The following is a 14632-nucleotide window of genomic DNA, read 5'->3' on the forward strand; positions in this document are numbered from 1 at the left end:
AGGGAGAATTCCCTAAAAGTGGAAGCACTGCTTCAAAGTACGCTAACCTTTTTTATTGAGTCAGAACTCGTATCTGCCATCTAGTGAGTTTATTAGTTCATTAAGGCCAAAACGTTTCAAAAATGACCTCGCCGGTTCCTAAAGATGACGCTAGTTGAATGTTCTTTTCCTTTGTATGGGAGTTGCACCCCCCTGCTCCGGACATAGGGGTGTGCGGTTGGCCTGATCTTAATTTTTTTTGTATATGAATTCTCCCAAGTGTAAGGTTTTTGTTTTAATTGTATCCATAGGACACCATGGCGTGAATGGTGCATTGAGATGGCTGTCCCTCAAACCGGAACGTATGAGTGCTTCACGGTGAAAATTGGCAGGATTATGTCACCCATCCGTGTGTCCATACGGACCCACATAGCCCCCAATAACATTTCGATTTTATTTTCCTAATATTCTCATGGACAGATTGCATTTTTTTTTGGGATTTTATGACCTGGTAACTAAGACCTTTAAGTCAAGTCTTATTTTAATTTATATTCGTATTTTTATGAAAAATGATAATATGGAGTGAAATGAAATGAAATGAAGATGATTAATTTGAGATGTTAATCAACTGGGATGAAATTAAATGAAATGAGATGAGATGATATGGGATGAAATATCTCAGTAAAATGGTGGTAATTTACTGAGATTTTTTCAGTGGACTTTTCGGAGGATCCCGAGAAGCTACGTCTATCGGCTTTGTTTCATTGTCCCATATTTGTGCACTTTCACAGATAGTAAATAGTTAATAAACCACCGTTTTTACACATGTAAACCCGAAGAAACACTAAATAGACAAAATAAAACAAATCACACAACTTCACCCCTCGCGTTCCCGCCAAAAAGTCGAACAGATTATAAGGTTATTATCTTCCATAGAGTACAATGAATCGAGTAACGTATGTCGCGCGATTTGGTGCTCCGGCGAGGAACACCTCCGACTGCTGCTGCGGCAGTGCGCGGCGCGGCGCGGCCTCTCCGCGGCCTGGCTGCACGTGCTGCTGCCCCTGTGCCAACGAGCCGCCGACCTCATCAATTTAGGTAAACCGCACCTATTTAATTATCATTTAAAAAAAAACACAGTTCATATTATTAGTATCTAGGAAACTTAATATGAAATTTTTGTAAACAATACATAATTGACTTTGAAAATTTTACAGCTATCATCATTGCTTTTTGCATTTCTATTTCAACGGTCAGGGCAAAATGGATTGGATTGTTTGGTTACCCAACCACTTATAAATATGAATAATTTAGCAGGAGAGAGAGAAGGGAGATCAGCTGTGGGATCAACAGAGTATCGACGGCTGTTAACATCAAGGTGTATCTTCAAAAGCGCCCTTTATCCTGATGTTGTTATTGCTTCTGATCTTGATCTTAAGTCACAGAAAATATCTTCCGCGTCATGGATTAACAGATTTTTCTCAAAAATGACAAAAATTGAGTTTACCCATCATACGCTAGGCAGCGGCTTGACTCTACCCCCGGCATTGCTTACGTCCACGAGTGGCGGTAACTCCCCATCAGGTGAGCCGTAAGCTTGGCAATTCAAAAAACATATAGATTGATAATGAACAGGACAGCATAATGAGAGTTTGTTTTCTTCTGACCCTAATGTTTTAGTTTCCAGTGTAGAGATATTCCTCTTGGCTTGACAAAAATATCAGCCCACTGAGTTTCTCGCCGGATCTTCTGTGGGTCGCGATTCTGTTCCGGTGGTAGATTCTGCGAAGCACTGCTCTTGCTAGGGCTGGTGTTAGCAAATTGTCTGAGGTTGAGCCCGTGAACTCACCTACCCGTCCGCGCGTAGCTAGAATTAGCCCCTTCGGCTACCAGAGAATAGGTAGGGAAAAAAACAAAGACATTTAATTTTTTGATCGTGATAGAGCCATTAGCTCCGTTCCGTGTTATAAACATGACATCATTCCCAATTTCTAAAATCGATGATAGTGTCGATTTTGGCGAGTATGTCACAACTATCCTGCTTTGTTGTCCTTAAAAAATCACCTGAACACCGTTGAACATTCAAGATTACACACTTTCCTAAGATGTAGCAGTTTGCCGTCCGTACATCTCGTAAAAAATGTATTCGCTGAGCGTCGGAAGCGCTAATTCGGATTACTTGGCTTGTCTCCTGTCTTTCTTGACATTATAGGGAAAATTAAAAACTGTTAACATTTACTAATCTCTAAATTATTAGTTCTCCGACGCGATTACCCTCACGAAGTTTCGAAGATATGCTCACGCGACGCCGCTGTGGTGTCGCCTGATGGCAATGTGGTTGACGTTGATTGCTCGCAGACTAAATACTCATTGCAAAATTCGCATAAAATCGAAGGTGAAATACTCATAATTTCACTATCAAAGAAGTACGTTAAATTCTTAACTCGATATTATACACGTCGAACGCGGTGACACCACGCATCAGATTTTAATTTAACAAAAGTTTGAAATTTACAATAATTTGTTTATTTTTTCTCTGATGCCAAATCGAAAATTCTTGAGCTTGCAGCTACTAGTAGTATAGGTATGACAAACAAATTTTCCTTAGGTGTTGTTGACCAATCCACGAGAATCCTATCTTCAATATGACACTGAAAGGCTTATTACACTTGGCTAAATTTAGTAGACAATTCAGAAGCAAATTTAGAAGCTTCTGATTACACTGTTCTTAATTCAGTTACTAAATCAATTGCCAATTTAAACGCGACGAAGTTGGACGTGTCGTGTGTGTCCGAGTATAGCCCCAGTATTGTCTAGACGACAAAAAATTGGTCTTGGCGTACCCTCGCTGTCGGCTCAGTTAAATAAAAATAAGAATATGAGTAAAGAAATATTTATTGCTGCGCGGAAAGTTAGCAAATATGAACATTATGAGTGATTTAGAACCAGCAGACTTCAGAAATTATCAACGAATGGATTCGAGATCGTTTGACCTAGTGACACCGTTTATTCAAAAGCAGGATACTATCCTACGAGATAGTATAAGTTCAAAAGAAAGATTGGTTGTAACATTAAGATTTTTTGCAACAGGAAATTCGTATCAAGATTTAAAATTTAGTTCTTTAATATCCCAACCTCTGCTGACAAAAATTATCCCTGAAACATGTCTGGCATATTAAATAAAGGTATAACTACTTTTTATTCGGAAGTAAAAACAAACTAAAACGTCCTTACGCGACTGAAATCATTATCTGACCTAACCTTCGAGCTTGTGCCAAAACCTTGGGGCTAAGCCTGGTTTATTGAGATGTCGGATACAAACAAAGAACACTTATTAATCTGTCATATTTTAAAATACTAAATGCGTTTATAATTAGGCTTCTAAATCTAAATTATTTAGTCAGAAAACATCCTTGCTACTGAATGCTAATACAGTACTACATTTCACTGTTTTCAGTCGCCCAAATTTAGCAAAGTTTGCTACGGTTCAAGATGGAAAGGGAAGGAGACCCACATATAAAAAGTTAATAAATATAACCACTCAGATAGCGACAACATCCCACTCTTCCCTGTGAAAGGAAGCGAACGATCATTGATGGCTAATGGTTAGCTAACCATTGCCTGCCTCACGCTCAGGATGCCGCGCCACGCCTCATCATCGTGGTTGTCGATCATTCACGTAGTGTGAAGTTCTCGGTAAGAGCTTACTATAGAAATGATCCTATGAAGTAAGGTCTTGTCGAAAATTGTTGCTAACGAATCACGTCATACGACGATGGAATATCTCGTCAGCGCGATTCAGTTTCTGTGCATAAATCTGACAGTGACATCTATTGGTGACGCAAGGCATATACATTGTGCTGTGAACACGTGTTTACATTGAAAATAGATTGCGTGGAACACGTGTCAATATAAATTTGAGGTTATTTACCTTATCAATAAATACCATTATTATTTTGAGTGCATTAAACTGGTTTAAAAATCTAAAGGCAACATTATTATTCTATTAATTAAATGGTACAAGCTTGCATTAATAAATTATGAGAATTATGCCGTAGTTATAGTTGAGAGTCAAAAATATTTTTATTTTTGGCCTTATTCATTTAGTAATTTAAAGATGTATCCGTGCTTTATTGAAAAAAAAAGAAAGAAAAAATCAACCCAATAATTATCTGAACATAAAAGAAAATCAAGGGACGACATTCATGTTTTTGATCATTTTCATTTGTTTGCTAATACCAATGCAAAATGAAAGCTGTAGGTTAGTCGTATCGCAGATGTTTGTTATGTTAATGTGTTCACACCAAGGTTACACAATCTAGGTCACATGATGACATCAGTCGCGGTCATTGAACGTGCCAAGTTTACGAATGTTGTCAATAGATGTCTCTGACCTGTTTTATTACTAGCTATTGAGATACCACAACCAGAAGTACATAACCACAACCGCAGTGAGACTCAATTGCCATCAGAAGGGTCTTAACTGACTCGACTGAACAGCGAGTGATGAGATCGGATATGAATCGTTGTGATTAATTTCCGCTCGCTCGTAGGTCACCTATCGCAGACTTGCCTGTCGAATATCTGACGCTGTTTTTGGCCACATTTAAATAACAAATCGCTTTATATTATATACTAGCGAGTTAGCGACCCGCCCTCGCTTCGCTTCGGAAACTGTAATTTAGTATTGATTTCTCCACTATTTAATGGATGTTATTATACATATAAACCTTCCTCTTCAATCACTCTATCTATTAAAAAAAAACCGCATCAAAATCCGTTGCGTAGTTTTAAAGATTTAAGCATACATAGGGATATAGGAACAGAGAAAGCTACTTTGGTTTATACTGTGTAGTGATTAGCGTAAAATGTATCACTGAGCTGAAAAGATAGATACATAAATTATATAATGTGTCTCTCATACTCTCTTAACGAAAACGGCACATGTTACATGATGTAACAGTTTCTTTCTACCTATTCGCTAGTAGACTTGAGGCTATTCGGGCTAAACCGGCAGGGGAGAGCTTTAGGGAGAGACTCAAACTTGAAAGATATGCTAACATCTGCCCTAATATTCCTAATAAAAATACTTTACCGAATAGGTTTGACGATCTCGCGTTGGCGAACATTCAGTTCGTGCGGCACTCCCTTATCGAGTTTTTCAACCTTGTTCGATTGAGCTATGATATAAAGATAAAGAGGTCGATATTGTTTTGATGCAGACGTTGCCAACTGCTGCTAACTCAGCGCTAGTTTCAATATAGTTAGCTTCCTCTATCGCCTTTAATTTATCGTTGTTGACAAGTTTGTCGGGAAACCACTTGGTTAATTTCTTATATGAAAATTTCCATATTGGAATCGTTCAAATCAATAACGAGTCGTGAGTTCTCGCCGAGCCCTTCGTCGCAAGCGACGGGTTCGACGAGAAAGATGACCGGTGCTTGAGGTACCTAAAAACACCGTTAGTGGATCGGGAGGATCCGAAATGACGTGTTTGGGGCGACGTCGACTGCTTTCCATTCTTTCCGCAGGATCGGGAATGTAGTTACCGGCGGCCACGATGAGAGGGTTCTCATGTCTCACGACATGAGGTCGTGCCGCTTTATCGAAGTGGCTTATTCAGTAATAACTCGTATTTTTATCGTGTCCTCAATGATGAAAAATACAAATATGTACCTGTTAGCAAATCCCACCCTTCCTGGCTGAGCCTTTGCTCGCCCTCCTGCCCTGGTAAAACTCGAAAGGCCTCCGGGCCACCAGTAATCTCAATCAATCATTAAACATAGAAAAAAAAAACAAATATGCATAATAAATGTACAAATGATTAAACTTTACTATGTATAGAGTTTTGTATTTTTAGGTTACAAATGGGATCTTTGACAACCACGGCAGCTTCATGAGTAATATAAAAAACTAGATGTAAATGTATATTCGGAATGCAGTTTCACACAACTGAGACCATAGAATTGCAAGAATAGATTGCAAGAAACTCAGAGCGTTTTGTCTCTTCCAATACAGTATAATTTATGATTAGTCATTTTCATTACTGGTGGTAGGACCTCTTGTGAGTCCGCGCGGGTAGGTACCGCCACCCTGCCTATTTCTGCCGTGAAGCAGTAATGCGTTTCGGTTTGAAGGGTGGGGCCAGCCGTTGTAACCATACTTGATACCTTAGAACTTATATCTCAAGGTGGGTGGCGCATTTACGTTGTAGATGTCTATTGGCTCCAGTAACCACTTAACACCAGGTGGGCTGTGAGCTCGTCTACCTTTCTAAGCAATAAAAAAAAGAAGAAAAAAAATTTACTGGCGGTGGCGCGTATTGTGACCCCCACGGGTGGTTGCTGCTTTGCCTCTTCCTGCTGTGAAGCAGTCACGTTGGTCCCCTTCAAGAATGGGGGTCAGCCGTTGTACGAAACAATATTAAGTCTCGTACCTCTTGATCCAAGACGAGTGGCTGATTTCACGTTGAACTTGTCTCCGGGCATCAGTAGTAACACTTGTGGTCCTTGATCTCTTTCGCCAATGCTTGTGCTATTTACGAATAATATAACAATCGCAAAATCCGTCGTCTGCCAAATGATCAGCTCAGGCATTAGAGTCGGACCGACAATGGGCGGTTTTTATCGAGTTTGATACCTCTATATATTCTAAGTGTTTCTGTTTCGTTGTCCACAGATGTCCACGCGACCGATATTGACGTGCGAAATTACGTTCAAGTTAAAAAAGTCCCCGGCGGTACAATACAGGATAGTTGCGTCATCCATGGCGTTGTCATGACGAAGAATGTTGCGCTCAGGTAAATCGAAGTAAAATTTCGATGAGCGAATTTAGTTTAGTGCCACGTTCCACTCTCATCTCATATCACACCTCACCTCATTTCATCTCATCTCATATTTCACCACACACTTCGTTTCACTTTACCTTACACCTCACCTCATACCTTACTTCAAACCTCACCTTATCTCATCTTATACTTCATCTTACACCTCGTTTCACCTTTCACCTCACCTTGCACCTCACCTCACACTTCACATCACCTCAAACCTCATCTCACAGATCGACTCACCTCACTTCACACCTCATCTTATCTCGTCTCACCACACCTCACCAAAGGTATAAAGGTAAACTATAATATCGTAAATCTGGGGATTGTTGTGCAATAATAAAACTTTTTTTTATTTATTGCTTAGATGGATGGATGAGCTCACAGCTCACCTGATGTTAAGTGGTTACTGGAGCCCATAGACTTCTACAACGTAAATGCGCCACCCACCTCGAGATATAAGTTCTAAGGTCTCAGTATAGTTCCCTTCGAACCGAAACGCATTGCTGCTTCACGGCGGAAATAGGCGGGGTGGTGGTACCTACCCGTGCGGACTCCCAAGAGGTCCTACCACCAGTGATTACGCAAATTATAATTTTGCGGGTTTGATTTTTATTACACGATGTTATTCCTTCACCGTGGAAGTCAATCGTGAACATTTGTTGAGTACGTATTTCATTAGAAAAACACGATTCGAACACCGGTGCATCGCAACATACGAATGCACCGGACGTCTTATCCTTTTAGGCCACTTTTGATAATATGATATATAAATATCACAAGCTATCTGATAAGGTTTCGCATGTCGTTAATTACAGTTATGTGCTTAGTGCGAGTTTTTTAACGTTCCCGATTGCGTAAAAGTTAACTCAAATTTATATGAAGTTGGAACAGCGCCCTTAGCGACAAACGTAGCCAAACGTTCCAAATGCATAAGAATTTGAGTTAACTTTTTCGCTATCGAGAACGTTTAAAAACTCGCACTAAGCACTAATTGGTAGGGTATACTGCGAACCTTCACGAATGTGTGCCACATTTGCAATACACTTGAGACTTCCACTTGACATCGTCGCAGAGGGCGTTGGATTTGGCAACCACTTACCATCGTCTATCATGAGATCTTCTCCGCTAATAAGACGTGTAAATTCCAGAGGCATGCCCCGGCAAATGTCTAACCCTTCGATACTGCTACTGGACTGCTCTATCGCATATCAGAGGGTTGAAGGGAAGCTGACCACATTAGAACCGGTGCTGTTGCAAGTCAGTATCCAAATATATTAATATTATTAACGTACCTACACAAGATTCTATATTTATTTATTTATACTATAATATTATGTTTATGTATATGCTTGTTTAGTTATGGTTGGGTAACTACTGTCTGACAAACTTGCCCAATGATTACGTATCCTAATTGCTTATAGTTATTACGATTACCGTAAAATGATGTTTGTATACATAATAAATCGATCTGGTATAATCTGGTACGAATATACTGGTAAAGTACTTTTGTCAGTTTCCGCGAGAAGATCCGACGACGAAAATCATGTGGGTAACTGATGAGTGAGACTAAGTTTTAGATTTTTTTTTTATTGCTTAGATGGGTGGACGAGCTCACAGTCCCCACCTGGTGCTAAGTGGTTACTGGAGCTCATAGACATCTACAACGTAAATGCGCCACCCACCTTGAGACATGAGTTCCTAGCTCTCAGTATAGTTACAACGGCTGCCCCACCCTTCAAACCGAAACGCATTACTGATACACGGCAGAAATAGGCAGGGCGGTGGCACCTACCCGTGTGGACTCACAAGAGGTCCACTACCACTAAAAATCTATCTCATAACCTCGTTATAATTGAATGAAGACGAGTCCTTGAGAGCACTGAAGGCAAGAGCTCCTGCATGAACAGGAGAGCGAGTATCTGTCGCGGTGCGCGGCGCGCGTTGTGGCGCTGGGCGCGGGCGTGGTGCTGAGCCGCGGCTCGGTGTCGCGCGGCGTGCAGGAGGCGCTGCGGGCGGCGGGGCTGGCCGTGGCGGGCTCGCTGCGCCCCTCCGCGCTGCGCCGCGCCGCCCGGGCCGCGCGCGCCGACGTGCTCGCCTCCATCGACGCCAGGATCGGCACCCCGCGCCTCGGGACCTGCCACAACTTTTACGTCAAAAATTGTAGGTACAACTTCACAAACGCAGACTGCGGTCAGCTGCTAGCCTATCGACTTTTGAATAATCGCTTTAGTTATCGACTGTTTTCTGTTTGTTAACAACTGCTTAATGCCCGTTCCACATCTAGGCCTAGACTAGGATGTTTTTACCCGAGTGCAACCTCAACCGCGACCGGTCGATAAAGTGTTTAGTGATCACTGAATGCCACTCGACCGGCGCGTCCTTCGTCGTGGCAGTAAAGCTATTAATCGAATCACAACAACTCAACAGATTCCGGAAAAACCCTGATGGTGCTCGAGGGATGCGCCGAGCCGAACCTGGGCTGCTGCATACTGTTGCGGGGCGCTTCCGTTCAAGAACTTATCCGCGTCAAAAAAGTGGTAAAGTTCATGCTCCTGGCGTGCTACAACTGGAAACTGGAGAGGGCCTTCCTCGGAGACATAGAGGCCGTACTACCCGAGCCCGGCATGACCTTCGACGACGACAAGGACAACGTCGAGGGCCACGCCGGGGCGGGCGAGGACCGGGAGTCGAAGGGTCAAAGCGAGGCCGACATCTTCGACTTGAACAACATGAACAAAGTCATGGAGTCCGTGTCCCATCTCAAAGCGGACGTCAGAACGAACGGAGACCTCGCCGACGACGAGGCGTCAAACGGGAGTCCGAACAGCGACTCGAACAACGACGACCTGTTCTCTTGCACGAACAAAACTAGCTCGGACCGCAAGCCGACGGCTGGCGACGCGCGTCAGCCGGCTGACGACCCGCTGCAGCAGCCGAGGCAGGCGCGGAAGGCCGACAGCGACAAGAACCCCAGCTGCGGCGTGCCTATCCGAGACTTCAGCGACCCGCTCAGGGCCACGCTGTCGGCGGACGACGACGTGTTCCTGCCCCGCGAGGAGCAGCTCAAGGCAGACTCGCACACCGACAGGCAAGTCACACCCGCTCGCCATGTGCTCGGGCGGTGCTCGGGACAGTATGTATATGTATTTTAACAAAAGCCAACAACTTAGATTAACATAACAGGAAAATGAGCCCAATTATTAAATAAACAAGATTATTAATATTTATAACATGATCGTTATGGTGATGTGGGGAACTTCACAACTCATAATAAAAAAGAAATTAAATAAGTTGCATCGATGCTGGGGCGTATCGTAAATCTGTCCATTTCTGTCGCAAACCAGTCGCGATACATTGCCATTAAGACCAAAGACGGCATTCATCTTCTACTGGGATCATTTAACACTAGATAATCGTTGATGATAAGATATTATTACGCTCTGGGGTTCGGGATAAATAAATGTTAGACCAAAGTACAACTTAAAACTGTATTTATCACTTAGAACACTTTAAAATTCTCAATTCACTTCTTCCGCTTCGTTTCAGGTGATCCGTTTGCTGTTTCGTTTCGAGTAGTTCCGATTACTAACTCGTGCCATCTCCGTAACGCTTTTATAGTTGATACGATAGTCCTAGATTTGTCGAGAACATTCCTCACAAGTTGAGTATTTTCGATGTGGGTTTCCGCTATATGACAATAGGTGGCGTTGTACTTCGCGAGCGTTCTAGATGCTACTAGATCATGCGATATTTGTTTCGGCTATTCGGCGATAGATGGCGTAAACATTGCCGGCGTAATAATATTAAAGGAAAGAAATTGTTGCAAACAGATGGTCGACTGATGACGTGGTCCTGTCGATGTCTCCCAACATGGTCATACCAGCCCCGTACGAGGAGACGGAGGCCGGTCGCCGCAGCAAGGTCAGGATGTACTTCCCTCCGCCCCCACGCGCGTGCCGCCCCTCCCGCGCGCCCGCCACTCCGCGTCCCGCGCACAGGGACGTCGCTGCCGCTCCGCTCACGCCGGTTGTCAAGGTCAGTTATTTCCCTCGTTGTTCTGTCAGTGTTCTGCAACACTACATGGCCCGGACAGATTCCGGAGATTCCTGGTGGTAGGACCTCGCGAGAATCCGCGCGGGTAGGTACCACCACTCCGTCTATTTCAGCCGTGAAGCAGTAATGCGTTTCGGTTTAAAGGGCGGAGTAGCCGTTTTAACTATACTGAAATCTTGGAACTCGTGTCTTAGGGTAGATGAACCACTTAACACCAGGTGTGCTCGTCCACCCATCTAAGCAATAAAAAAAAAGGGTGCGTGTACTTATGTACGCGCGTAAGAAGTTATACTTTGTTTATATAAATTTTTTTTTTTATATATATATATTTTTTTTTTATTGCTCTTGTAGGCAGACGAGCATACGGCCCACCTGATGGTGAGTGGTTACCGTCGCCCATGGACTGCAGCAATGCCAGGGGCAGAGCCAAGCCGCTGCCTACCGCTTAATACTTAATATTATTAAATAATTAATAATAAATATTTAAAGTTAATAATTTAATAATATTTAGTATCAATTATATTAAATAATAATTTTGTCATTTATATTACTTAATAATACATACGGATAGTTAACCTCAATTGTATTGGAGCACTTAGAAGGTTGATGAGCACAGTTTTTTTTACAAATATTTTCTAATATTAATTAGTATTGATTTAAATATTCAATTTAAATCACTTCTGACTATAATTCAGACGCACATATAAAATTCGCACTTGTATAATGAAAACAAAATGAAAACACGTGTTTTAAATGTAGTAACTCAAAACATGTGGATTAATATTATAAATATAAATACACAGTGAACAGAGGCGGCGTGCGTGCCAACATGCGCCACTAACGGAGGCTCCATTTCTGTTTTCTTGGTAGCATTTTTTACGAGTGTACAGACATGCGAGAAAGTTCACCTGCGGCTATATTCAGACTCGCCAAGTTACGTCGGTAGTGGGCAACTTCATTTCTGTTAATTTTGTGTCACGTTGCGCGCGCATTGTAAAATTTCACTCTCATCAATTTTTCATAACACGCCTAAAGAAGTATAACTTCAATAAAAATATTAAATATTGGACTTATTGGCGCGAACGCGAGGAGTGAAGCTGTGTGATTTGTTTTATTTTGTCTATTATTGTTTCTTCAGGTGTAAATGTGTAATAACGGCTGTTTATTAACCGTTTAATATCTGAAAGTGCACAATGTGGGAAAATGAAATTAATTAATTAATTTATTATTAATATTTGTCTAAAGTGTAGTATTTTCGGGTCCCCCTCACATGTCGGTCTGGGGACCGGCGAGGGGGGCCTAAGAGGACGACGTGCAAGCTGCTCTGCACGCGTTTTACGCAAGAGCATCCGGGTGATGGAAGGCCGGCTATCCTCGACCCACGTTGGTTCTGACCTAGCGAGGTATTCAGAGTGTAAATAGAAAAGCATATTCTTTCAGGAAGCCCACCCGTTTATCCGGGAAGCTATAAGGTCGACCGTAGACGACCCCGCGGTAAGGAGGAGCCTGGCTCACTACCGTGCCACGGGTGGCCGCCTCGCCTCGAACGGACACCACTGTAAGTTTGTACACGTGTTTACAGCACTGCAAACTGAACCTTAAGTCGCACTGATTTAAGGCACATTTTCTTGTGTCTCTTCCAAAGGTTTTGAAGTCGTCGTGGCCTAACGGATAAGACGTTCGGTGCATTCGTATCTAGCGATGCACCGGTGTTCGAATCCCGCAAGCGGGTACTAATTTTTGTAATGAAATACGTATGTATCAAATGTTCACGATTGTCTTCCACGGTGAAGGAAGAATGTCGTGTAATAAAAATCAAACCCGCAAAATTGTAATTTGTGTAATTACTGGTGGTGGGACGTCTTTTGAGTCCGCACGGGTAGGTACCACCACTCCGGCTATTTCTGCCGTGAAGCAGTAATGCTTTTCGGTTTGAAGGGCGGGGCAGCCGTTGTAACTATACTGAGACTTTAGAACTCATATCTCAAGGTGGGTGGCGCATTTACGTTGTACATGTCTATGGGCTCCGGTAACCACTTGCAACCAGGTGATCTGTGAGCTCGTTTATCCATCTAACCAAAAAAAAGGTACCAGAAAGTATGTGGTAACGCCACTTGAACGACCGTGGTGGTGACTTTACGAGATTCAATTTAAATTGTAACAGATCTTTATCAAATGAGAGTCGTTGACAGCTCGCCCCGTGCGCTGTCCGCAGCCTCGTGTCCGCTGCGTCGGCCGTCCGTGGTCAAGGAGCCGCCCCGGGAGCCCGAGCCGGACGGGAAGCAGGCGGAGGACGACGCGCACGACCCCTTCGCCCCCGAGAACCACCAGCGGCTGAGCCTGCTGCTGTACAGCTACAGCAACAAGTCCGCGAACGTGCCGGACTTCTGTGTGAACCCTTGGTGAGGAGAACGTGGCTAAGATAACCGTTAGGATCGGAAGTTGGGTAGAGACTGACTAACCAGTGTGAGCCCGATGTAGGTGTATTATTGAAAGTACTATAACAGAATCCTCTCTGTCTGCCACCATCGGAGGGTAAAAGCTGTATCAGTAAAAAATCGGTAATCCAGTCACATCAAGATAAACAGCAGGCACCACTTTCCGGCTTGTTTATGTCTCTAAACAATCAACTTATATTTATTTATTTGTTTTTCCTACTTAAGCTGATGGTCTAAAGAGACCATATCAGTGTAACCTTAACCAGCAGGTGAGCTCGCGGGGCTCAAACCTGACGACGTTGCGAACCCGAACCCTAGCAAGAGCCGTGTTTCGCAGAATCTACTACCGGATCGAAATCGCGACCTGCTGAGAAGATCCGACGAAAAACTCAGCGAGTTGTCTCTGCGGGTTAATTTACTCGCTGAGCCCTTCGTTCGACGAAAACGATGACCGGTTATATATATACAAAAGTTTTGAGTTTGAGACATTACGACCACTATAATGTCTAATTTAACATTTAAATGCTCCAGGATAGTGACGATGGAAATGTATGGGCGACACGACATATCATTGGGCGCCTTCCTCGACAAGTATTGCTTCAACGGGGACTACAAGTGCACCTCCAACACTTGTCAAGTGCCCATGAACCAGCACGTCAGGAGGTACGTAGGGGGGGCGGCCGGGGGGAGCGGGGGGACCCCTCATTGGCTGCACACACGAGTCGAACGTGAACCATAAACAAGCCATAGAGGAGATAATGTCCCAGTTTTTTTTTTTATTGCTTGTGTTAAGTGGTTACTGGAGCCCATATACATCTACAACCTAAATACGTCACCCAACTTGAGATAAAAGTTCTAAGGTCTCAGTATAGTTACAACGGCTGCGCTGCCCTTCAGGCCGAAGCGCATTACTGCTTCACGGCAGAAATAGGCAGGGTGGTGGTACCTACCCGCGTGGACTCACAAGAGGTCCTACCACCAGTAAGTCCAAATCAATAATTAAGTTTGCCTGGCGCACTCTTGCAGGTTCGTCCACGGCGACGTGTGCATCACCATCACCTGCAACACCATCGGACACAGCAACGTGGACAAGGCGCGGCCGCAACACGCCAAGCAGGTGAGCTCTGCTGACGTCACTTAGTACTCGCACGACCTTATGATTGTCTGTTCATTATCGGAGCGTTTGATGCCACTAACTAACATAATCATAAAAAGGCTTACAGTTTTGACGCTGCGACTTTATCAGTCCTCGTTCGTTTTTTCCATTCCATTCCTACATATATATGTCGGAGAAGCCACAATTATTAATACTATCGTCAGACATCGTAGGGGC

General features: G+C 43.4%; 1 protein-coding gene and 1 non-coding gene across 4 annotated transcripts in view; one reads left to right on the forward strand and one right to left on the reverse strand.

Annotated features, from left to right (window-relative positions):
• Window positions 1-14632, forward strand: part of LOC101744814 (putative 1-phosphatidylinositol 3-phosphate 5-kinase) — a 36806-nt gene that overhangs the window by 8648 nt on the left and 13526 nt on the right. For all 3 annotated transcript variants that reach the window (XM_038013912.2, XM_012695047.4, XM_012695048.4), the window contains exons 9-18: window positions 916-1077; window positions 6658-6778; window positions 7957-8065; window positions 8716-8968; window positions 9236-9896; window positions 10639-10843; window positions 12302-12419; window positions 13077-13263; window positions 13831-13962; window positions 14326-14416. In XM_038013912.2, coding sequence (XP_037869840.1) covers window positions 916-1077; window positions 6658-6778; window positions 7957-8065; window positions 8716-8968; window positions 9236-9896; window positions 10639-10843; window positions 12302-12419; window positions 13077-13263; window positions 13831-13962; window positions 14326-14416 — 2039 coding nt within the window. The remainder of the gene's footprint in view (window positions 1-915; window positions 1078-6657; window positions 6779-7956; window positions 8066-8715; window positions 8969-9235; window positions 9897-10638; window positions 10844-12301; window positions 12420-13076; window positions 13264-13830; window positions 13963-14325; window positions 14417-14632) is intronic.
• Window positions 3516-3717, reverse strand: LOC119629205 (small nucleolar RNA U3). The gene has a single exon (XR_005245254.1). It is a non-coding gene; the product is annotated as a small nucleolar RNA U3 (small nucleolar RNA).

Source organism: Bombyx mori, chromosome 11, assembly GCF_030269925.1.
Source record: "Bombyx mori chromosome 11, ASM3026992v2".
Classification (NCBI taxonomy): Eukaryota; Metazoa; Arthropoda; class Insecta; order Lepidoptera; family Bombycidae; genus Bombyx; species Bombyx mori.